The sequence below is a fragment of the Notechis scutatus genome, chromosome Z (assembly GCF_049901735.1).
Source record: "Notechis scutatus isolate UNSWTSFEM ecotype Mainland chromosome Z, rNotScu1.2, whole genome shotgun sequence".
Classification (NCBI taxonomy): Eukaryota; Metazoa; Chordata; class Lepidosauria; order Squamata; family Elapidae; genus Notechis; species Notechis scutatus.
The window spans coordinates 140,891,211-140,914,817 of NC_142025.1; the positions used below are offsets into that span (position 1 = coordinate 140,891,211).

Below are 23,607 nucleotides of genomic sequence, written 5' to 3' on the forward strand. Positions count from 1 at the left end.
TATTACATTGTTCAACCAAACTGATGTTCTCTTAGCTTGGCTAGCAGATCCAAACCAAGTAAGCTAAGGAGAACAAAACAATGTTGGGAATGATCTGAAGATGGAAAAAGTCTAATTTAACTGGCCATTATCAGAGAACATTCATATGCTTTTTGAAATGATCATATCTAAGGAAAAGTTGCCATAAGCTGGAGATCTTGGGCAACTGCTATCATTTTCGGTTACTCAAGTATAGGGAAGTCAAGTATATTAAGGCTATTTTTGCCAGGGCCCATGACCAAGACTCAGCTGTAAATTTCCAGCCTCTCAACTTTTTTACAGCTTAACTGGACTGAAAGGTTTTAACTCAGCTGAAGTTGCTCAGAGACCAAACAAGAAAGAACTAGGTTATGTAATCATGATTTGCAGCCTTCCCAACCATCTTCTGATAAGAAAAATCAATGGTGGAAGCCAGGTTTACTTAAGGATAGCAAAGTCACTTAACAGCTGCAGTGATCCACTTAACAACCATGATAAAAAAGGTCGTAAGATCAGGCCTGACTTACTTAACAACTGCCTTAACAACAGAAATTCTGATGACAGTTGTAGTTGTAAGTCAAGAACTACCTATATAATGCAACTAGGATGCATCTAGGAATCAAGCTTGGCGTGAGGGCTACCAAGGCCGTGTTTTTGAAAACCCCGGAACCCCAAAGAAGTGAGGTAAATAAAAGGTGGAAGTGTAGCTCCTGCCCATCTGGATAAAAAGAAACAAGCGTGAGGCACTTTCTGAACTCCGGGCCTAGAAGGCAGGTAGACGGAAAATGAAACAGATCCGTGGAACAGACCGGTTTTCAGGAACAGCCATAGAAAAACCCTGACAGCTGGGTTCTTGGCAGGTGCTGTGAGTGTGTTGTCATGGCAGGATTTCCTGGGAGGGCGTCAGAAGGTTTCCAGTCTACGCAATGGAAGAGGAAGAGTGAATTATTTTCTGAACCTGGTAAGGGAGATCCAGGGAGATTTTTTTTTTTTGCTTAGTTTTGATTTTCTGTTTTCCTGTTCGCCCGGCCGTGACATCTCAAAGTGCTGGAATGTTCTTTCTGCTAAACACCAGGATAGATCTCATTTCTGCCCTGAAAAACCACCAGCCTTGAGCCATCTGAAAAACTAGCAGCTATGACTATTATTACTACAAACAGTCCTCGAATTAGGATCTCAATTGAGCCCAAAATTTCTGTGGTTAAGTGAGACATTTGTTGAGTGAGTTTTGCCCCACTTTACGACCTTTCTTGCCACAGTTATTAAGCGAATCCCTTCAGTTGGTAGTGACAGGGCTGTTAAGTGAATCTGGCTTCAAAAAAGGGAATCCCGTTTAATGACCCAGGGGATACTGCAATCATAATAAATATATGAACCAGTTGCCAAGCCTCTGAATTTTGATCATGTGACCGTGGGGATGCTACAACGGTCATAAGTGTGAAAAATGGTCCCAAGTTACTTTTTTCAGTGCCGTTGTAAATTTGAACAGTCACTGAATGAAAAGCTGTAAGTTGAGGACTGCCTGTGTATCTGCTACTATTTTTACTGCTACTACTATTTTTTTTTTTTTTGCACATTGTATAAATTCATCACAGGATCACATTGGAGTGAACAATGTTATAGAAATTGCTGGAGAGAATAAGAAATAGTAAGCAAAATAAATTGTAGGTGGCAGGCTAAACGAAATATTACTCAAGCTAGTTTACTGCTGGGTCATCCATTTTGCTTTCGTCCTTGTAAGCCAGTCTACTTCCTCCACAGGCATCACCCGTTGTTTCATTCACGGTGGCTTGTGTTTTTTACAGTTCTCCCTGTCTCAGCCCTCTGCTTTTTCCCTTGGGTCACCCAAATGACCTTCCTCCTAGAACTGTCCCATGGTGATGTGCCAAAGCTGGTTTTTTCAAAAGGCAACTGGACTTTCTGGGTTTTTTTTTCTTTGAAGACGTTTTGCTTCTCATCCAAGAAGCTTCTTCAGCTCTGACTGGATGGTGGCGAATGGAAGCAGTGAAGAAGCTTCTTGGATAAGAAGCAAAACATCTTCAAAGAAAAAACAAAGAAAGCCTCTTGAGAAAAACAAAAGCACCTTTGGGACAACCACAACCTGGATGACTGAGAATTTTCACAGTCATGTTTCATGTAACCTTCCAAGGGACAAAAGTTAATCACATTTTAATCACAGGTAGCGTTTTCAAGGCTTTCAATCTACATTCTTCCAATTTATAATGTGGGTAAGCAACATTTTAACTCACCTGTCAGAAGGAGGTAATATACATTACCTTGGTTGTGTCAGGGCTGAAGAAATCCTCATAGCTCATTCATACACAGACTGCAACCAGACCAGTGGTGGGATTCAAATTCTTTTACTACTGGTTCTGTGGGCGTGGCTTGATGAGCATGGCAGGGGAAGGTTACTGCAAAATCCCATTCCCTCCCCACTCCACTAACCTGCTTTCCAGCTCCATTCTCCTGTGCAGGGCAACCAAAGAAGACCCAGCCGATCAGCTGGGACTCGGGAGGCAGAGAATAGATGGGGGCGGGGCCAGTCAAAGGTGGTATTTGCTGGTTCTCCGAACTATTCAAAATTTCCACTACCGGTTCTCCAGAACCTGCTGAATACCACCTCTGAACCAGACTTTTCTGCATTAATTTTTTTCCATTTTAGGATTTTACAAATGGTCCTTGACTTATGATGGTCACTTAGCACCTGTTTGAAGTTACATTGAACCCCCAAAGGTTACTTATGACCTGGTTCCAAAGTTCTGACAGCTGGCTGCCCCTTGTGGTCACATGACTGCACTTCAAACACTTGGCAACCAGGACATATTTATGGCTATTTGCCATGTCCTGTAGTCACGTGACTGAAAATGAATCATATTTTTTGTCAGAATCCAGGGTTTACTTCCAGTTTCCATCAAAAACTGGCCCATGGTGAACAACGAGTTTGCTGAACCACTGTGGTGTTTGCCTTATAATTGCCATGCTTAGTGACTGCCGCAAGAAAAGGCCATAAAATCAGATTAATTGCATGATGACCCTGTGTACGACCATCATGACTGGCGATGGTAATCATGTCTATAAGTCGAGGACTATCTGTATTGCAACCAGTCCGTTTCCAAAGCAAGTCAGGTCAGCAAACTAAAATCCCTGCGCCAGGGCAAAAGATTGTTTTTTCAAATACACAGTCATTGAACATTCATCCACACCTAATTTGCAGATAACTGCTTAGTACTATAGTATAGGCTGTTTTTATTAACCTTATTATTTCCAGCTTAGATCTAGTTCATCAGATTTAGGATGAAACTTGGCTTGTTTGACTAAGAGACCCATATCAATCTTGCAAGTAATCTTCCAGTGAGAAGAATTTCGGGTTTCTAATTTTCAAGAGACTCTGTTATCTGCCAAGCATCTGGCAACAGTGTTGTTGCAACACAAGCTGCAACATTGATGTGGATCTCACGGGATAAGCCAAATAGGAATCACAATCACACAATCAGAGGTGCTAATTCTATTTATGTAAAGGTTGCCCTCGACTTGCAACACTTCATTTAGTGACCATCCTCTTGGCCGTTGCGATTTGCATCCGGATGCTTGACAACCAGTTCATATTTCTGACGGTTGCAGGGTCCTGCGATCCCCCTTTTGCGACCTTCGGGCAAGCGAAGTCAGTGGGGAAGCCAGATTTGCTTAACAGCCGTCTGACTAACTTAAACAACTGCAGTGGTTCGCTTAACAAATGGGGCAAGGAGACTCTTAAAATGGGGCAAAACTCTCTTAACAATTTTCTCATTTCGCAACCTAAATTTGGGGCTTCGTTACGGTCGTAATTTGAGGACTACCTGCATTCTTTTTATTGTTGGGGGCAATAGGCTGACTCTATAAACTGCTTAGAGAGGGCTGTGAAGCACTGTGAAGTGGTATTTAAGTCTGTTGCTATTGACAGAGTCTTGCAAGAATGAATTCTGCCCCACCCGTTCCTTTACAGCCTGAGAAACTAGGGAGGGTGTTTCCTTTTCCTTGTCCACTATCTTGTTGCTGGCTCTGTTGTTTCTTATCTGATTGCATCCTTAACACAGTATCCCTCCACCCATTCTCCCAAGGCCTCTCCCACATACCATTACACTACACTGAGTTTTAAAAGTTGCCCAGCATTTCTTGCCCTGAAACTTGGGATATTAGTGAGTGTCAAATGCAGGCAGTGTTGCAAAATGGGATTTAAGGTAGGCCCTGGGAAAGATAGAAAGATAAGCTAATTAAACAACTTTGCTTTTGTGTTTATGTCCAATATATCTGCCACAGTTCTTAGCCTGAGCAGCTTACATAACAAGATAGTCCTCTCGCTAATATACAGGTAGTCCTTGACTTACAACAGTTCATTTAGTGGTTGTTCAAAGTTATAATCAGGGGTGGGCTTCAAAAATTTTAGCAACAGATTCTCTTCCTGGTTGCTGGGTGGGCGTGACCATATTGGGCATGGCTTAGTCGGCCTCCTGCACTGTGTTGATGGGGAGATTGATGGTGTTTTCTTTGAGTCTCCAGGAGGGCGAAAATGGCCTCCCCAGGCTCCGGAGGCTCTCTGGAAGCCAGAAACCGGCACATTTTTCGCCCTCCCTGAGCCTCTGCACGTGCCCTGCACTTACCTGCATCCGAAATGAGCCGCGTGGGGATTCCTGAGAGGGGAGGGGAGGGGTGGGCGGGGCCATCCAAGAGTGGGATTTGGGGGTTCTCCTAATTGCACAGAATCTTAGCTACAGGCTCTCCTGAACCCCTGTGAACCCCTAGCAGCCCAGCCCTGGTTATAATGGCACTGAAAAAAGTTACTTATGACCATTTTTCACACTTAAAACCATTGCAGCATCCCCATGCTCACGTGATCAAATTTTAGATGCCTGGCAACTGACTCCTATTTATGACACTTACAGCATCCCAGAGTCATGTGATTCCCCTTTTGTGACCTTCTCACAAACAAAGTCAATGGGGATGTCAGGTTCACTTAACAACTGAGTTTCTAACTTAACAACTGCAGTGATTCACATGGCAACCATGTCAAGAAAGGTCGCAAAATGGAGCAAAACTCACTTAACAAACGTCTCAGCAACAGAAATTTTGGGCTCAATTGCAGTTGTAAGTCGAGGACTACCTGTAAAGGTGTCAGAAGACATAACATACAAGGAAAGGGACTGTGGAGGGAAGAGGAAAGTTTGGGCATTCTGGGCCCCCATTGCTAATCTCTCTCAAGACAAGTGCTAACTGCTCCATATTCTCCAGCATAGCATCGTAGAATTGTACCATGTTGTCATCCAGAGTTACAAAATTGTATTGTGTAGATTATGGATGGTGTTGCCTGGAGTTCTCACTGCACAATTCTTGCTTTCCACCCTCCCCCCCCCTCCTGTTCTATATAACCCGAAGGCAATGCTGTTTTAGGGAGGAAACAACTGTTCTATCCCTCTGCTGGGTTCCTTCCTCCTGAAGGCACAGCCCCTTCCAGCGCTTGTGGTTAACACAGTTTGTGACTAGGATTAGTCAAAGCTGCTTGAAATAGTTCACAATTACAATTGTTTATTGAGAATATGTGCATAGGTGCTTGATAAGAAAAATAGAAATAGGAGGATCGTAGGCTGGGTTTTGCTGAACTGCACAGTTTATTAGTTTAGTTTACTTAATTGTCACTGCACCTCGTACAACGAAATTAAATACTATCTTCAGTGTATATTATGACTATGAAAATAAACACAAACACAGGTCCTTCACATTCAATGCAATTGAATTGAAAACCCCTGATATTGCATTAATATTGCACTATGCATGGAATTCAATATAGTTACCGCTCTGGGATAGAACCTGTTTTTCAGCCTATTTGTCCTTGTTTTTATTATCCTGTACCGTCAAAAAAAGGGTGCCTAGGATGAGATTTTCCCATTATTCACAGAAGTTACTTTCCTTCCCTGCAGGACTCCATACCGTGATCTGAATTTTTGAGATATGGATAGTCCTTGACTTAAAATCATCTGCTTAACAACATTCAAGGCCACAACATGGTCTGAAAAATTGACTTATGACCGGTACTCACACTTCCAACTATTGCAGCATCCCCACGGTCAGATGATCGAAATTCAGGTGCTTGGCAATTGGCATGTGTCTGTCATGGTTACGGCATCCTGGAGTCATGTGATCACCATTCAGTACCTTCCCAGCCAGTTTACGACAAGCAAAGTCAATGGGTGGAGAGCCAGATTTGCTTAATGATCATATGATTCAATTAACTGAGTTTAACAACCATGGGCAAAAAAGATTGTAAAATTTGGTGTGAATCACTTAACAGCCCCTGGTCTCAATTCCGGTCATAAGTCAAGCAGTACCTGTATTTAGTTTTCCTGCAAGCAGGAAAAACAACTGAAAGTTGCATAAGTTTTCTAAATTGGGGGAGGGGATGTCCCCAAACTTTTTTTTATCACCTTATCCTGAATATTAAAGGGTTTTATTTGATACCCCAAATATGCTAGGTGTATTTATTTAGAAATTATACAGTATAACTGTACATTGCCACTAAGAGATTACCTACATTCTAAAATATCTCTTGGATATTTTGTGTCTCCTGTTATAAGCAAAGCATAATTTCTTTTACTATTTTTGAAAATTAAATAATAAATATAAATAGACCATTTATATTTCCCCCCACACTCCAGTTAATTGCTTTATGATTCCCTTGAGATGTGTCCCCCTCTTTCTGAGGACGTTTGTCCTAAATCCAACAATTCCAAGGGAAATCCACTGAGAGCAAATTCGGAAGTAGCCAAGTGAGCTCCCTAAAAGAAATGATGCTGTGAAATCAATCAAACCCTGATCTAGTGTACACTAGCTTGATACCTGTGCTTTGCTACGAAATTATGTGATCCAGCATCCAGCATCCATCGATATTCATCTGGCTAGCGTCCTGTCAGTATGTATGAGACTCGAGGGCTGTTTGAAAACTGAAGCAGTATTTGCTGTGTGAGCAAAAAGGAAACAGCAAGGAGCCTGGGCGTGGCTTAGCTCAACTGTTTTGTACTAATGCTGGTTGCTGCTGTGAAACTGAAACTCCTCTCCTCTGCTTGCGTTTTGCATTTGGAACAGATTTTTTTTTCAGGTGGGGAGGGGGAGTAGAACTCCTTAGCATCAGAATGTGTTAATAATAATAATATACAAAATACTAATGCTGTGATGGTCATTTTGAAAAAATCCTTTCTTAGTGAGTACCTAGAAGCCAAGAGGAACCTATGTGCTAAATTTCAAGTTTGTAGGTTTTACAGTTCTGGAGATTTTGTGATGATGCATGAATGGTATTTCACTTTTATATATATAGATTTAAAATGATAATAAAGTTCTATTCTATTTTATTATATTCTATTCTAAAGTGGTTACAAATAATGGTTTGGAAGTGTTGTCAATGCTTCCCTCTTTAATAGCCTACCTGCCTATGTTTCTGGATCTTGCTTTAATAGGCCAGTGTTTGGCTGACACCATATCTATCTATCTATCTATCTATCTATCTATCTATCTATCTATCTATCTATCTATCTATCTATCTATCTATCTATCTATCTATCTATCTATCTTCCTTCCTTCCTTCCTTCCTTCCTTCCTTCCTTCCTTCCTTCCTTCCTTCCTTCCTTCCTTTCCTTCCTTCTTTGAGATTCCTTTCATCTTAACAAATGATCCTGAGTGGCAAACCAAATTAAAAATAACATTAAACCCAATTTGAAAAACACTGACATTAAAAAACCTTGCAGCCAAATATTGCTGCCTCACCGAAACTTTCTGATATTTTAGAATTACTTTTCATGTTCTCCATTGCCTTCTTCCCTCAGAAAAGGAAGTAAAGAGTAAAAGGGCAGAACATGGGCTCCTACACAGATCGCAGTATTCTTAGACAGAAGACGCGAAGTCCAGAATTGAGTTCTGGCAGGGTTTCTACTTGCTATTTTCAGGCACCATTCACATATTCCAAACTCCAGGGTTGGAGCTCTTTCTCTATTCTTGATGTCCTCTTGTTTCTCTTATGCCCATTTGATTTTGCCTGGGAAAAGGAAGAGAACAAGTCAACAGTACTGTGTGTGTTTTATTCCATTGTGTATTTCTCACTTCTATGTCTTTTTCTGTTGGTACAATTGTGCTTCAGGCTTCTGAGTGTCACTTAAAAACTTCATTCGTTTGTTTGTTTGTTCACTCATTCATTCATTCATCCATTCTCCATTTTTCTGTTTTTTTATAGGATTTTTATTGAAACTTAAAAAGACAGCAAAAAATCCTAATCCAAATTAATATAAAATACAGAGGAAAAAAGAAAAAGCAAGCAAGCAAAAAGGGCCAGAATATTTAAGAACAAGGGGAGGAAAAGATACAAAGAAGTGGCTTCTGATATTCTCCACAGTGGTTTTAGGAACAATTATATTTTAACCCATCTCTAAAGTTATATCATAATACTCTATTTTCTATCATCTGTCTAATCTAATGATGAAAGCCACACATCACAACTTCATTTTTCTTTCCATTTTTACGCAAAAAAATCCTTAAAGAAGTTGATTGATTGTGGATTGTGTTTTTTCTCTAATGAAAGAAGTTAATTTAGCTCTTTCTCTCTCTCTTGCTCTGGAAAATTAAAGTGACTCTCATCCAGGGAGACCTCAGCGATCTAGAGGATGTGAAGCCAGCAGTCAAAGGCGCCCATGTGGTCATTCACACGGCCGGTCTGGTGGATGTCTGGGGCAGAGTCCGACCGGAAAAGATCATGGCAGTTAATGTGCAAGGTAAGTTTTGGTGGGAAAACCTTTGAATGTCTGACCAGTTTCTCTAGACAGCCCAAATCAGATCAAGATGCCCCTTCTGAGTTTGTGGAATTTGTCCCAGTAAGAAGGGTGTGGCAGGTGCACAAAATTAATTGAATGAGGAAAAAATGTTTTTGTCACTGAATCTGCTTGCCTTATGGAGGTTGATGGAAGTTTGTCATCCTTGCATCCATTCACGCACACCCCCCATTTTGTGGAATGGAACCTTCAACACTGTGCTTTTTTCAGGCTATGAGGAAGATTCCACTCCACGAAGTGAATAGGAGCAGATGAAGTCCTGTTTATATTTAGATTTGATTAAGGAGATGTTATTTCCTATATGTTGGATCGTTTATTTATTTATTTTATTTATTTTATTTCAAGTATTAGATTATAGGTATAAGTATAAACATGGTTATGAATACATGAAATGGATACGAATAAAAAGAAACATTAGGACAGGGACGGTAGGCACGTTGGTGCACTTATGCACGCCCCCCTAACTTACTCCATCTGTCACATCAAACATGTCTAAATTAATAGAAACGTCTGGAGGAACTTGGGTGTATGTTCCAAGGCTTAGGCCAAGGTTGATACTTTTTATTTGGTCCCAGCTTTTAAAAATAAATAGAACTGGCTTCCCAAAAATGTTTTGTCTTTTTATGATTTATCTCTTTCATCTGTGGTCAGAAGGGGTGTGGAATGGCAGGGCAGCACGAATGAATCTAAATGAATCATCTGTAGTTTTTCTGAGCCATCTGTTTGCAATTTTTCTGAACCCAGAATACACTTCTTAGTGTAACACTAAGCTAAGAAAGGAATTCTTTGGTTCAGAATCCTGAATTAGAACAACAGAAATTAGGCTATTTGCTACATTCTTGATAGCATAGCACTCTTACTTTTAAAGTCTACTGGTAAATCTGTCTATCAAAATATTTAGCCCATTCAGTAACCAAAGTTCCCTGAGTGGTTTATAATAAAACTAGCCAAATGATACCATTTGAATATAAGCCTATGTACACAATAAAATCAAATAAAATGATGGATGAAAATTAGGCCACAGTAAATCTAAAACAGTATAAATTAAAGTACAATTAAAGACAATTCAAAAGCCTGAAAAATGGAAAAGTGCTCAGCTGCTAATGTGGCTGCCAGGTGGGCCTCTCTCATAAATCACACATCAGAAAAAGTTGTCTCCCTTTTTAATCACCAGGAAGAAATAGGCAAATCAAGTAAAATTCTAATTAGAACCAGAGGTTCTATACTTGAATACTGGAAGAATGGAGACAGATAAAAGGAAGGTCTCCCCCTGAATTTTATACAACATCTAATTCAACATTGGAATTGGCTGCCTTGAGATGGAGTGTTGGTGATCAGCTAGATTAGCTTCCTAAGAAGGCTGGAGCAATTTATGGAGATCAGATAGATCAGTGGCTCCTCAATGGGACTGTCCCTGAAGACCCTCTGCTGGGAGGTGGATGCCTTTTGCAATTGTCTCTCCCCTGGGAGAACAGACTTCTGGAGTCGATGTGCCAGAGAACCAAACCAGTGGGGCACTGCTTATTTCCTTAAAACCTTGAATATGGAGACATGACATAATATAACATCTATGGCTTTCTAGCCTGAGAAATGGTGGGGAAGTAGACTGAAACCACTATTCTCATAGATACTTTGAAATCTATGGGATTTGAAGGTGGATTTTCACTTGGGTATATACAGGAAGTCCTCGACTTACGACCACAATTGAGCCCAACAGTTCTGTTGCTAAGCAAGACAGTTGCCAAGTGAGTTTTAACCCCATTTTGTGACTTTTCTTGCCACAGTTATTAAGTTAGTAACAATGTTGTTAAGTAAATCTGGCTTCCCCATTGACTTTGCTTGTCAGAAGGTTGCAAAAGGAGGTCACATGACCCTGAGGAACTGCAACCGTCATAAATGGGAGTCAGTTGCCAAGCATCTGAATTTTGATCTAGTAACCATGGCAATGGTGCAAGGTTGTAACTGTGAAAAATGGTCATAAGTCACTTTTTCCAGTGCTGTTAGAACTTCAAATGGTCACTAAATGAACTGTTGTTAAGTTGAGGGCTACCTGTAAGCTTCACAAGAGCTAGTTGATGCAATCTTAAAGGCATAAGGAGACTGTGAGTCCTAGTTCTGACTAGATTTGGGGGACTTTGGGCCAGTCATTCTCTTTCAGCCCTAGGAAGGAAGCAATGGTGAGCCACTTCTGAAACCTTCCGAAGAAAACTTCAGGGATTTTATTCAGGCAGTCACTAGGAATCAGTCCTGACTTGAAGGCACACTGCACACACAAACTGCTTCTCACTGAATGGAAAGCAACAAAGCTGCCTGTTAAACATTGTGAATGTTTATAGGATGGGATTGATGTGATAGCTATCTGAAATGGATAGATATGCTGCCAGGGGAATTATGGGGATTAATCCACTCCTCTTAACATTTGTGAAGTTGAGAAACATAGGTTTAAGTCACTTCAGGTGGGGATATAGCCGGAGCAGCTGGGAAAATCCAGTCAGTCCCTAGAAGGCAGCAAAGAGTTAGATTTTTCTGCATTACCCCGCTGCCACCTAGTGTTTATCTGTATTATTGCAACCTTGATAATGGTACCCAATTGATAGTACATTTTTAAGAGGCTGTGTCTTCTGTGGCAGCCAATTTGGAAACGTGCAAGCCCTTTTTGGCAGCCATTTAAGAAGAGTCCTCTTTCCATCTTCTCAAAATTCCCAAGATCCTCAGATCCGCTAATTATAGCATACGCATACAACTTTTTACATTCCTAAACTGTTCTCTGGGATTAAAGCTTCCATCCCTGCTTTCTCCAAAATACATCAGTTGTCCAAGTTGCAGAATCTTTCCATATGGAAATATTTGATGCATAATCTCGCCCCCATTTTGAAATGGTCCAAATCATACTTTCACATCTCTTCTAGCACTTTCTGGTTGAGGAAGATAATTCCATTTTCTGATTCAGCTGCTACTTTTTAAAAAAATAAATAAAGTTTTTGATTCCACCAAGAGAAGGAATGGGTTTTTTAAAAGGGTTTCATGACCCTTAGGGTGATTTTTATGCATGTGTGATTTTATGTGATTTTATGCAAGAAAATGGAGGAAATAATTCTCTTGAAATAATTCAATTTGCTGTTATTAAAAAAAAAAAATTGGATGATGATGATGATAACATGATATTTATTCCATGTAGAATGGAATAAACAACCAGAATGGCTCATTGAATGTGATGAGAAAGGAAAATGAGATGAAAGCTATTGATGTTTGTGCAACAAATATGATCAACATTTTCAAAAACAAAATATTTACTCTTCTGGCTTACAGGGCCTAAAAGAACTATAGTCTGTAACTGGATATTTTGCTGAACTGCTCTGTGAGAACAGAGGTGTCTTCTTCAGTTTCCTGGGTGCCAGATAGGACCGGGAAGGGTCGTCTAGGAAGCCCAAGAATCAGAGCTGATGCAAATCTGGTGGAGGAGAAGGGCAGAAGCTTTGAGTCTAGCCTCTCTCACCCAAAAAAATATTGTTAAAATTATAATTCTTGTTCCAAATTGGTGCACAAGGTATAACCATATTAGTTATATTCAGTGTTGATACAAATTTTAAATTGTACAGGGTAGGATGAGGAGGGACAGGATGGGATGGAACAGAACAGAACAGAACAAAAAATGGAATGGAATGGAACGAAACAAAACAAAACAGAATAGAATAGAATTTGCATTTGAAATATATCTTCTAGTTTTGGATTATTTTGCTTGATTTTATTTTTAACGTTCTCCTGACCTCAAACAAAGTTGCTCGTCTCTCCACCCAGGCCCCAGCTGGAATGCCACAGATTTCCGCCCTCACCTTTTGTTGTGTGCCAGCCTTGCCTATTTTTCTGGCTTTTCTGGAGCTAATTTAGTTTGGCTCCGGAGACCCAATGTAATGATCCTGCTGAGAATTTGGGAGAAGCTTCAGGGGGCTTCATTTTGCTTTTAAAGATTGAAGAGTCATTTTGCTTTTAAAGATTGTGCTTAGGATGAGTCAGGAGCAAGAATAACAAAATCCACATATGAGGCATCTTTATACTTTTGTTTTCATGATTAATGTCCCAGGGTGGATCAAACAAGGAAAGAAAAGGATGATCCAAGAGGCATTTTGTTGTTTTCTATTTAGACTTTTGCAACAATAGTCTGGAATCAACTAACAGGCTCAGTTATCAGGATGACAAATAGAATAGATTATTTTAAAAAGAAACAACCTGTTGGGAGGTAGAATTGAGAGGCGCTTAGAGGAGAAATGCTCTGCTGTTTTATTTATTATGTTTTAAACACACACATTTTTCTTGTTTTCACAATGATCCTGTGAGGTAGTAGGATCACAGCTTGGCTGTTCAGAGTGAATTTCCATCTGACTTTCCCTGAGTTCTAGTTTTAAATCTCAGCAAATTCCTTCTTCCAATCCATTAGTTTTAAAGATTGGGAATTGAAATCCATACAATTTATAGAGCTTATGTAGGAAAATGGTATTAAAATGTGGCTTAGGCTCCCCTAAGATCCTGCCAGGAGGCCTTGAAGTTGAAATTATTTTCCAACTTATGTTGAAATATATAGGTAGTCCCTGACTTACAACAGTTCATTTAGTGATCATTCAAAGTTACAACAGCCCTGGAAAAAATGACTTACGACCATTTTTCACTCTTTTGGCCGTTGCAGCATCCCCATGGTTATGTGATCAAAATTCAAACTCTGGGCAACTGACTTACATTTATGACCATTGCAGTGTCCTGGGGTCATGTGATCAATTTTTGCTACCTTCTGATAAGCAAAGTCAATGGGAAAGCCAGATTCATTAACAGTCATGTTACTAATGTAACAACTGCAGTGATTCACGTAACAACTGTGGCAAGAAAGGCCACAAAATGGAGCAAAATTCAACAGAAATGTTAAGCTCAATTGTAGTATTAAGTCAAGGACTACCTGTAATACCATATTACAATCCCATCAAACAAGCATGAGAAGTCGTAGAAGCAACAAATGCATTAATTTTCATTTTCAATACTCCTTATATCTCTCTTTAATTGTTATGATTTATATTCAAGGAAGCTCTGCTTGAAAAATGTTCCCTAGAATGAACAAATGAATGAATGAATGGAGTATGTCAATATATCTTGGGTTGAGAGTTGACTTTTGACACGCACTTGATCTGAAAGCCAACAAGTTTATTTAAAAACGCCAAATGTTTTGGACAAGACCGAAACAGTTTAAATAGCAAAGTCATTTAAAGAATAGTTTTCAACCTTGTTAAATTTTCCTTCTCTGGGTTAATCTATCACAAACAGAGACTTTCATTTATAAGCCAGAAAATGGAGAGTCCCTCAGATCCTCCAGTGATTGACATTTGTCAGTCCCCTAATTTGTGTGTGTGTGTGTGTGTGTGAAAGGAAGCCCACCTAAAACTCAATCGTTTTGATGACTCTATTTTGTTTCCTTGTCTCAAAAATTTTGTCCCCAGCTCACCCCACTTTCCCTTAGCAAATCCATAGATTGGTGTTTCTCAACCTTGGCAATTTTAAGATATGTGAACTTCAACTCCCAGAATTCCTGAGCTAGCATACCAGCTAGGGAATTCTGGGAGTTGAAGTCCACACATCTTAAAGTTGCCAACATTGAAAAGCACTTCCAGCCAGAGATGCTAGAAAAGGAGTGCTATAATCCCTGTTGGCTATCATCTCATGACATTCTGAACCACAAATCAGCCAACCCGTCTAGCTGTATCCTGCAAACACAACTGCTGCAGCCAGGGGTGGGATTCTACTGGTTTGGACCAGTTTAGGGGAACCGGATGTTAAATTTACATCTGGTTTGCCAAACCGGTAGTTGAACCGACCGGCCGGCCCTGCCCACCCTGTCCCACCCATCCCAGGATGTGGCCCATTTTGGATGCAGGTAAGTTCAGGGTCCACACAGAGGCTCTGAGAGGGCAAAAAATGGGCCGAACCGGAAGTTCTGGAAGTCCGGAAACGGCCCTGTTTCCGGCTTCCAGAGGGCCTCCAGAGCCCAGGGGAGACCGTTTTTGCCTCCCAAGAGGCCCAAGGGAAGCCTCTGGAGCCTGGGGAAGGCGAAAAACTGCCCTCCTGGAAGTTCTAGTAGGCCACACCCACCCAGCAACTGGGCAGCAAACCGGTTGCTGGGATTTTTGAATCCTACCCCTGACTGTATCTAGATTATGTAGATTCCTGAACCAGGTCTAACACCTGTTTTCTTGGGCACTGACAATTTGCTTATGACAACCCACTAACTAGACTAAGTAATGCATGATCCAATCTGTTCTTACAGGACAGTGCTATATTTAAATGGACTTAAGACAGCATTGCTCTAACTTCTGAACTGAGTCAGAGTGTTTTGAAATAGCCAAGAGATGTACCATAATACACACAGAATTAGTAACTTGGAGGAGGAAAGAGACCTAAAAAAAAGACAATAGACCGAAAATGTAATCCCTTCTTTCACCCGAGATTGCTTATTCTGCAGAAAGAGAAGGTCCGGGGTAGAAGGAGAATAGATCATAAGAATACTAAATAGCTTTCATAATTGGTTGACCCATGTGACCACGTCCTGTTATTATCTCTTCAGAGGCTTAGACTGGATCAGGTTATCATTATACTGCCAAATTTGAAAAGACAGCTGTTGTTTTCTGTAACCTGGTGTGAATATAGCCTCCGGGTCCCACACGTCTCCTAAGGGCCGTCTGGAAGTCCTAGCTTCAGGTTTCTTGTGGTTCACAAATTTGGGAAATGGGGTTTGCCGTAAATCCCTTGCAAATCTTTTCCTGTTATCATTCACAGCTGCAGTTCAGAAACACACATGGCCCAACAGATAGCTTGCATCCTTGTCATACAATTGTGGAATGGGAAAATTCACAGACTGACCTTGTTGTCATTCCAGGCAGCCCTGGGGCCCTGTTTCTTTTCCCAGGACCACAGCCGAGGTGGGGTATGCAACCACTCTCAGCAATGGATATGTTGAATTACAATAATATGCCTTTCCATTAGCTGAATCATCCCCAATGTCCGATATGAGACAGATATATAGAAAATGGTTTGATTTGCAAAGAAACACTACTTGAGCAAGGTCAAAGATATCCTCGCTTTTACAAAATAACTTTGATTTCCACAGTTACTTTCTTCCAAGATTTCTGCTGCAAATAAGAATAGAATAGAATAGAACTGAACAGAACAGAACAGAACAGAACAGAACAGAACAAGAAATGAATAGAAAAGAAAATATGGAATGGAATGGAGTAAAGTGGAGTGGAAATGGAATGGAAAAGAAAATATGGAATGGAATGGAATAGAACAAAATAGAATAGAAAAGCAGAGAAAAATTATGAAATAGAAAAGAAAATATGGAATGGAATTGAAAAGAATAGAAAAGAAGAAAATTGTCAGCTGTTCATCCGAGGTTGAGGGGGTGAACAATAAGATATCAACTCACTCGTGTAGCTTCAGTTTTTATTCGTCTCTCACACCACAACAACAGATAACAGTGATCAAATTATGTTTAAAGTCAGCTCTGGGTTTCGTTGCAACCCAGAGCTGTATTTATACATGTTATACTTTGGATAACAACATAATTACTATAACCACCTTCCGGCCGCCTTCGCTGCCTAACATCCGGCATCCTTAAAATAAAGAAACATGGTAACTGCACCTTTCCTCTGTCAATGAGTCCATGTACCCCCATTTGTGAGTGGACTACCAGGAATTTATCTCTGGTGCAGAAGCCGGAGTTACACAATCACATATTGTAGAATCCTGCAGAGCAGGAGAACGGTAACCTGCAAATTGGTTTGGCTTTATTTTCATTTTACTTTGAAAATCACCTTTAATATTCCTCAAGGAAACTCAGACACATGCTAGTGGGTAGAATGGTGTTCAATCACCAAAGGCAGTATAGCTAGTTCTTGGTTTCCCAGCAGTTTATTTAGTGACCAAAGTTGCAACGGCACTCTGCCTCTGTTTATTATGGGAAAATGAGGTGCTAAAACAATTGGTTCCTATGCAATAAAAAACCCACAGATTTCATTGTTGCTTTTTAATTCCTGGCAGACCTGTTTCTTTTCCAGCAGGTGAGGGCTGTGGTGGACAGCCAAGTTTTGCATTGTTTCTCCTTCTCCTCCTCTTCTCATCTTATCCCCTTTTTTCCCCTCTTTCCCTCTAGGAACCAAAAACATAATTGAGGCCTGTGTCACACAAGGAGTCCAGTATCTGGTTTACACTAGCAGCATGGAGGTTGTAGGACCTAACATAAAAGGCCACCCTTTCTACAGGTAGGAGTTGCTTATTTTTCAATAATAATAATAATAATAATAATAATAATAATAATAATAATAATAATAATAATAATAATAATAATAATAATAGGTTTGAAAAAGGTAGGTTCATTGCACAAATTGAAGATGCTCAGCAAGAAAAAAATCACAAAGTATTGGGATCTACAAATTGAAGTTGAGCAACTTTGGAAAAAGAAATTGTGTGGTATCCCAATTATAATTGGAGCCCTTGGGGCAATACCTAAAGGGCTACCTTGCTATTTGGAAATTCTGAATTTTTCAGACTTGAATACCCTGATTCTACAAAAAACCACCCTACTTGGGACAGCTTATATCTTCCGACACTACCTTAACAATTCCTAGGTCCTTGGTTAGGACTCAGCCTGTTGAGCTACCAACCAGCCCCAAAGGCTGTGAATCTCACTAAAGATTTAATGATGATGATGATGATGATGATGACGACGACAACGACAACAACAACAACAAAAATAATAATAATAATAATAATAATAATAATAATAATAATAATAATAATAAAAACAATAATAATAATAATAGGTCCCAAAACAACTGGAGCACCATTTGAACACTACTGGCATTGACATTTGCCATCAGTCAATTGCAGAAGGCAGCTTTACTTGGAACAGCTTCCATCTTGCAGCGATATCTGTAACACCACCAAATATCGAGATTTACCTATCCCAGTCCTTGGTAACGACTCAATAGGTTGACAAAAATGCCAAAACCAGTCTGAACATCTGGCTGACTGTGCAGTTGATGATGATGATGATGATAACAACAGCAACAGCAACAACAACAATAATAATAATAATAATAATAATAATAATAATATTAATAATAATAATAATAATAATAATATAAAATAATGCACTCCATTAGGCCAAGAAACTGCGGAGTTTTTCTACAGTTTCTGTTGTCTGTAGAGATTCTCAGTCATCCAGATCGTGGTTGTCCCAAAGGTGCTTTTTCAAAAGGCCACTGTTTTTTTCTTTGAGGATGTTCAGCTCCTCATCCAAGAAGCTTCTTCAGTTCTGACTGGATGGTGGGGGAATGGAAGGATTTATATTCCTAACAGACAGCTGGTCATTTGGATTCTTTTTAGAGAGTCACTGAGGCCACTTGGAGGCTTGTCTGTATCCTCAGGGTCACCTGAGTAGTGCAAATGGTATGGAGCCTTCTTGGTACCGCTTAAAGGATTGTCTTGTGGAGCTGTGCTTTCTTCAGGATGTTTTCCTCTGTTTTCTGTGCCTCAAACTGACAACACAGACTCAACTCCAACGCTCTGTATCTGTGTCCAACGGTGAAGAAACACAGGGCAGTGGAAGAACATCCTGAAGAAATCATAGCTCCACAATACAGTCCTTTCAGCAGTACCAAGAAGGCTCCATGCCCATTTGCACTACTCAGATGACCCTGAGGACACAAACGAACTTCCAAGTGGCCTCAACTATTCCATAAAATGACCAGCTGTCTGCAAGGAGTATAAATTCTTCCATTCCCCACCATCCAATCAGAGCTCAAGAAGCCTCTTGAGTGAGAAATGTCTTCAAAGAAAAAACAAGAATGTCCTCTTGAAAAATACAATTTCTGTTCAAATTCTGTTCCCCTTGGATTGGACTAGAAGGCGATCAAGGTCCTTTTCAACCCTATTATTCTATGTTCTAATTTGGCCAACTTTGGAGTTTCTTATTCTTTTGAGCCTTCTCACACTGTTTTAGCTATTGAAGGGCCTAAACATGCATGTTTTCTAAATAGAAGCGAACACCTAAAGAGTTAACTGAGTTTCAGTGTTGGCTGTAGATAACAGGGAGTTCCCCTGTTTTAGGTCAGACACACATGTTTTGGCCCTATTCAAGGGTTTCCCTGGGTTCTCCTAGCAATGCCATGGCAACAGGGATATAGTTACTAACAGTCACCATGGAGACAAGCCAGGAACGTATTTTAAAGGCCTAGCGCTCTCTATGGGTGTGGGCCAATGGCTCTGCTCTCTCTTCTAACAAGCAAGGAAAGTTGCTTGCGGTTAGAAGCTTAGTCACCTCAAGGTTTGCCAATTAGAAAAAAAATCACTGCAGGGTGCAAGCAATCTTCAGCTTATGACCATTCAGTTACAACGGCCACTGAAAAAAAATGACTTATGACTGTTTTTCATGTTTATGACCACTGCAGCTTGCCCCAGGGACACGTGATCAAACTTTGGATGCTTGCCAACTGCTTCATATTTATGACGGTCACAGTGTCCCGAGATCATACAATCATCACCCTTTGTGACTTTCTGACAACCAAAGCCAACGGGTATCCAGATTCACTGTACTGCCATTTTACTAACTTAACAGCTGCAGTGATTCACTTAACAACAGTGGCAAGAAAGGTTGTAAAATGGGGCCAAACTTGCTTAATAACTGTCCCGCTTAAGCAACAGAAATTTGAGGTTCAATTGTGGTCATAAGTCGAGGATTACCAGTGTAATCCTTTAACGGATGCATATAGGAAACCTATTAGATACAACCCTTTCCACCATGGGGAAGTCAAAAGAAGCTGCAAAGTTCTCCCCCCTTTTTCTTCCCCATATCATTTAAGGCAGAGGTGTGATTCAGCAGGTTCTGACCAGTTCTGGAGAACCGGTAGCGGAAATTTTGAGTAGTTCGGAGAACCGGCAAATACCACCTCTGACTGGCCCCGCCCCCATCTACGTTCTGCTTCCCATTGAGTCCCAGCTGATCGACTGGGTCTTCTTTTGTTGCCCTGCATAGGAGAACGGAGCTGGAAAGCAGGTTAGTGGGGTGGGGAGGGAATGGGGATTTTGCAGTAACCTTCCCCTGCCACGCCCCCTAAGCCATCAAGCCACACCCACAGAACCGGTAGTAAAAAAATTTGTATCCTACCATTGATTTAAGGGTTCAGGAGCATTGTCCTCTCCTATGTAATGCAGGGGGCAGCAGCCACTGTAGCAATTGCTCTAGATTTAAATGAACAGAGCTAAAGTGAATTTAAGACACATAACTGTTAACTGTGACCTGGTTAACTGCTCTTGGTCTCACTTGTTGCAAGCACGGGGTTTTGATTGCCTCTGTTGCTTTCTTCTTTGCTTGCAGGGGCAACGAGAACACGACCTATGAGGCCATCCACCACCATCCTTACCCACTTAGCAAGGCCAAGGCTGAGCAGCTGGTCCTCGAAGCCAATGGGCAACTGGTAAGCTAGAACTTGACAGAGGAGTTTGAATGTCTTCCGAGTTAACCAAGCCATGTGCTTCTTGGCATCCTTCTATCTCAAACTCAGCCTGCCCCTTGGTCTGTAGTGATTTCCTTGAAACTGGCACTCTGCAAAAGATTCAGACAGGGTACGGTGACTGTTGATTGATCTGTGCGTTGCAGGTCAAGTTATCTCCAAAGTATAAGGGTGAAGAAGACTACCTGAAGCAGCTATGCCTATATATATATATATACTTACATGGTTTATTTATTTGGCTAAGTGTGGTTAGACACGCAAGGAATTTGTCTCTGGTGCAGAAGCATTTAGTTTACTTGCAAAACAACACATTATAGTAATAATGTCAATCAATTAATCAATCAATCAAAATAAATAAATAAATAATAAATAAATAAATAAATAAAATAATATTGGAGTGTACAGCCTATAAAAAGGAGGAAGTAAAAATTATAAAATGAAAAAATAATAATCTTGAAGCCACTCCCTATGAGTTAATATACATACACATCAGGCAAAAAGCAAACAAACACTTAGTCATTCTATTTTATCAGCTGCGAGAATTAGGTGTTTAGCAGAATGGAAGAAAGTGTCTAGTTGTTTTGGCGTACAATGCTGTATAGTGCTGTTACACTGCCTTCTCTGTGTTCTTTTCCCCCCATCATTTTGTGGGCTTTGAATCCTAGGCCCCTTCATCCAACGCTGTTGTCTTGACTAGGCAGACAGTGGTATATCATGGTGAAGGAAGACCCAGATTCAAATCCTTCCTCAATGATGGGTGACTCTGGGCCATGTATGGTCTCAGTCCAGTCTACCTCATTGAGTTGTGGTTAGTGGAGTCTGCTTTCAGCCATGAAAGTTCACAGGAGAAGTGACTTTGGGCCCCCAACCTATCTCACATGCTTGTTGTTAGTTGAAGCCAGGAGGAAAAATATCCCTTGTCTGAATCTCCAGGGAAACTTGGGATGACAGTCCAGCAACCCAACCTAAATAAAGACTTTGCCACCAATTTCTAACTTGTCTCGATGGTGGATTGTCCACCCACAACGTACTCAGGTGTGCCAATCAGCAACCGAAAATCTTTCTTTTCTGCAGATGCCCAATGGGAAGCGATTAGTCACTTGTGCCCTTCGTCCAACAGGCATCTATGGGGAGAACCATCTGCTGATGAAGGAGTTTTATGAGAAAGGGCTGATGACAAAGAAGTACATGATCCGGGCCATCCCACCCTCTGTGGAGCATAGCAGGGTCTATGTAGGTAAGTTATGTATCTGAATGGTCAAACAAATGGCAACTTCAAATCTCAACAAATAAATGCTCTGTCTTACATATTGGCAAAAAAAAATCAGAAAATAAAATACAAGCTGAATAGTCAAGATCTTGTTGATGACCCAAGCTCTGTAAAGGACCTTGGAATACTCACCTCTAATGATCTAAGTGCTAGAGCCCACTGCAACTACATAGCCAAAAAGGCATTAAGAGTTGTTAACCTAATCCTACGTAGCTTTTTCTCTGGTAATATCACACTACTAACCAGAGCATACAAAACATTTGCTAGACCAATACTCGAATACAGTTCATCAGTCTGGAACCCACACTACGTATCTGATATTAGCACAATTGAGAAAGTCCAGAAATATTTCACAAGAAGAGTTCTCCACTCCTCTACTCGTTGTAGAATACCTTATGCCACCAGACTTGAAATTCTAGAACTAGAAAACCTTGAATTACGCCGTCTTCGGTCTGACTTAAGCATGGTATATAAAATCATACATTGCAATGTCCTACCTGTCAATGAATACTTCAACTTCAACCATAACAACACAAGAGCACACAATAGATACAAACTCAAAGTAAACCGCACCAAACTTGATTGCAGGAAATACGACTTCAGCAAATAGAGTGGTCAATGTCTGGAATACTCTACCCGACTCTGTAGTTTCTTCCCCAAACCCCAAAAACTTTAACCTTAGACTGTCTACTATTGACCCTTTCCTAAGAGGTCTGTAGGGGGCGTGCATAAGCGCACCATCGTGTCTACCGTCCCTGTCCTATTGTTTCTTATTCTTCTTTTATTTTTCTTATATGTACCCATTTCATGTATTCACAACTATGTATACACTTATACTTATTATCTTGTAAACAATTGGCAAACCAAATAAATAAATAAATAAATAAATAAATAAATAAATAAATAAATAAATAAATAAATAAATAAATAAATAAATAAATAAATAAATAAATAAAGTTAGAAGGGTGCCTGGTGCATTCTTGACCCACCTTCTTTTATTTAGATACTTTTACTCTTCTTGAGCATTTTCCTGCATGTACATACTTCTTTATATCAGGCTCTGAATTTCTTAAGAACTGTGGAGTCCTTGATGCTCTCTGAACTTGGTTGTTTACTTGTAGATATTTCATTACTGGACTAGGTAATGTCATCAGTGCCAGGGAAAGTGGGGTTTGCTCCCTGTTTATAGACAGTAGCTTCCCCTGCCTTTGTTGGTAGGTGTGGTTTTTTTTTTTTTTTCCTGGGTAGTTCCTTGATTAGGGTATTGTTTTCTACTTTATTGTTTGTCACATGATGCACCTCCACTAACACCAGCAGGGCAAACTCCTATAAATAAACAAGGAGCAAACACTGTACTCCTTCACAATGATGATGTTATCTAACCAGGTAATGAAATGTCTGAAAGCAAATAACCAAGCTCAGAGAGCACCAGGAACCCCACAGTTCAACCCTAAGCTGCAGATATTCTCTTTCATGAGGACTTCTTAAGAACCATTGCCCTACTCTCTGCTGTCAAGTACATCTCTGAATTGCCATTTGGTAATCATAGCCCTTGGATATAAATTTCAGACCCAAGAAATAAGCCTGATGTGAATTCATATTAATTTGATATGTTGTTCAGGGCAGGATCTCAAAGTTTGGGATCCTTTTTTCCCTTAGAGGGAATAAAAACAATGTTTAGATTATTTAGGTAAGATGAAAAACAAATGCCCGCCTTAGTATTTCTCACAGCATTTATCAAACTTTCTGAGCCAGTAGCCAGCCACCCTCCTTTTGCAAGAAAAATAAAGGAGCAAAGCTTGCAGTGAGTCTTGACATTGTTTGCATTTTGCCTGAGTAAGCCTGATCAGATTTCAGGTTTTTTTTAAGTGTGTAGCCCCCACAAGTTACTTATGACTCCCTCAAGGATTTGGGCAGGAAACTTGAA

At 40.3% G+C, this 23,607-nt stretch overlaps 2 protein-coding genes across 5 annotated transcripts in view; one reads left to right on the plus strand and one right to left on the minus strand.

Moving 5' to 3' along the window:
• HSD3B7 (hydroxy-delta-5-steroid dehydrogenase, 3 beta- and steroid delta-isomerase 7) overlaps positions 1-23,607 on the plus strand; it is a 72,892-nt gene that overhangs the window by 47,406 nt on the left and 1,879 nt on the right. For both annotated transcript variants that reach the window (XM_026683496.2, XM_087946761.1), the window contains 4 exons: positions 8,661-8,804; positions 17,050-17,158; positions 20,275-20,374; positions 21,485-21,647. In XM_026683496.2, coding sequence (XP_026539281.1) covers positions 8,661-8,804; positions 17,050-17,158; positions 20,275-20,374; positions 21,485-21,647 — 516 coding nt within the window. The remainder of the gene's footprint in view (positions 1-8,660; positions 8,805-17,049; positions 17,159-20,274; positions 20,375-21,484; positions 21,648-23,607) is intronic.
• The window catches only part of STX1B (syntaxin 1B), a 175,810-nt gene that overhangs the window by 30,865 nt on the left and 121,338 nt on the right, over positions 1-23,607 (minus strand). Inside the window, exon 10 of one of the 3 annotated variants that reach the window (XM_087946757.1) lies at positions 7,688-8,074. The exons of 1 other annotated variant lie outside the window; for it this stretch is intronic. In XM_087946757.1, the coding sequence (XP_087802883.1) occupies positions 7,982-8,074 (93 nt within the window). In that variant the 3' untranslated portion in view covers positions 7,688-7,981. Of the gene's footprint in view, positions 1-7,687; positions 8,075-23,607 lie in introns of those variants that run through there. One more of the 3 variants, XM_087946754.1, reaches the window with a different exon arrangement.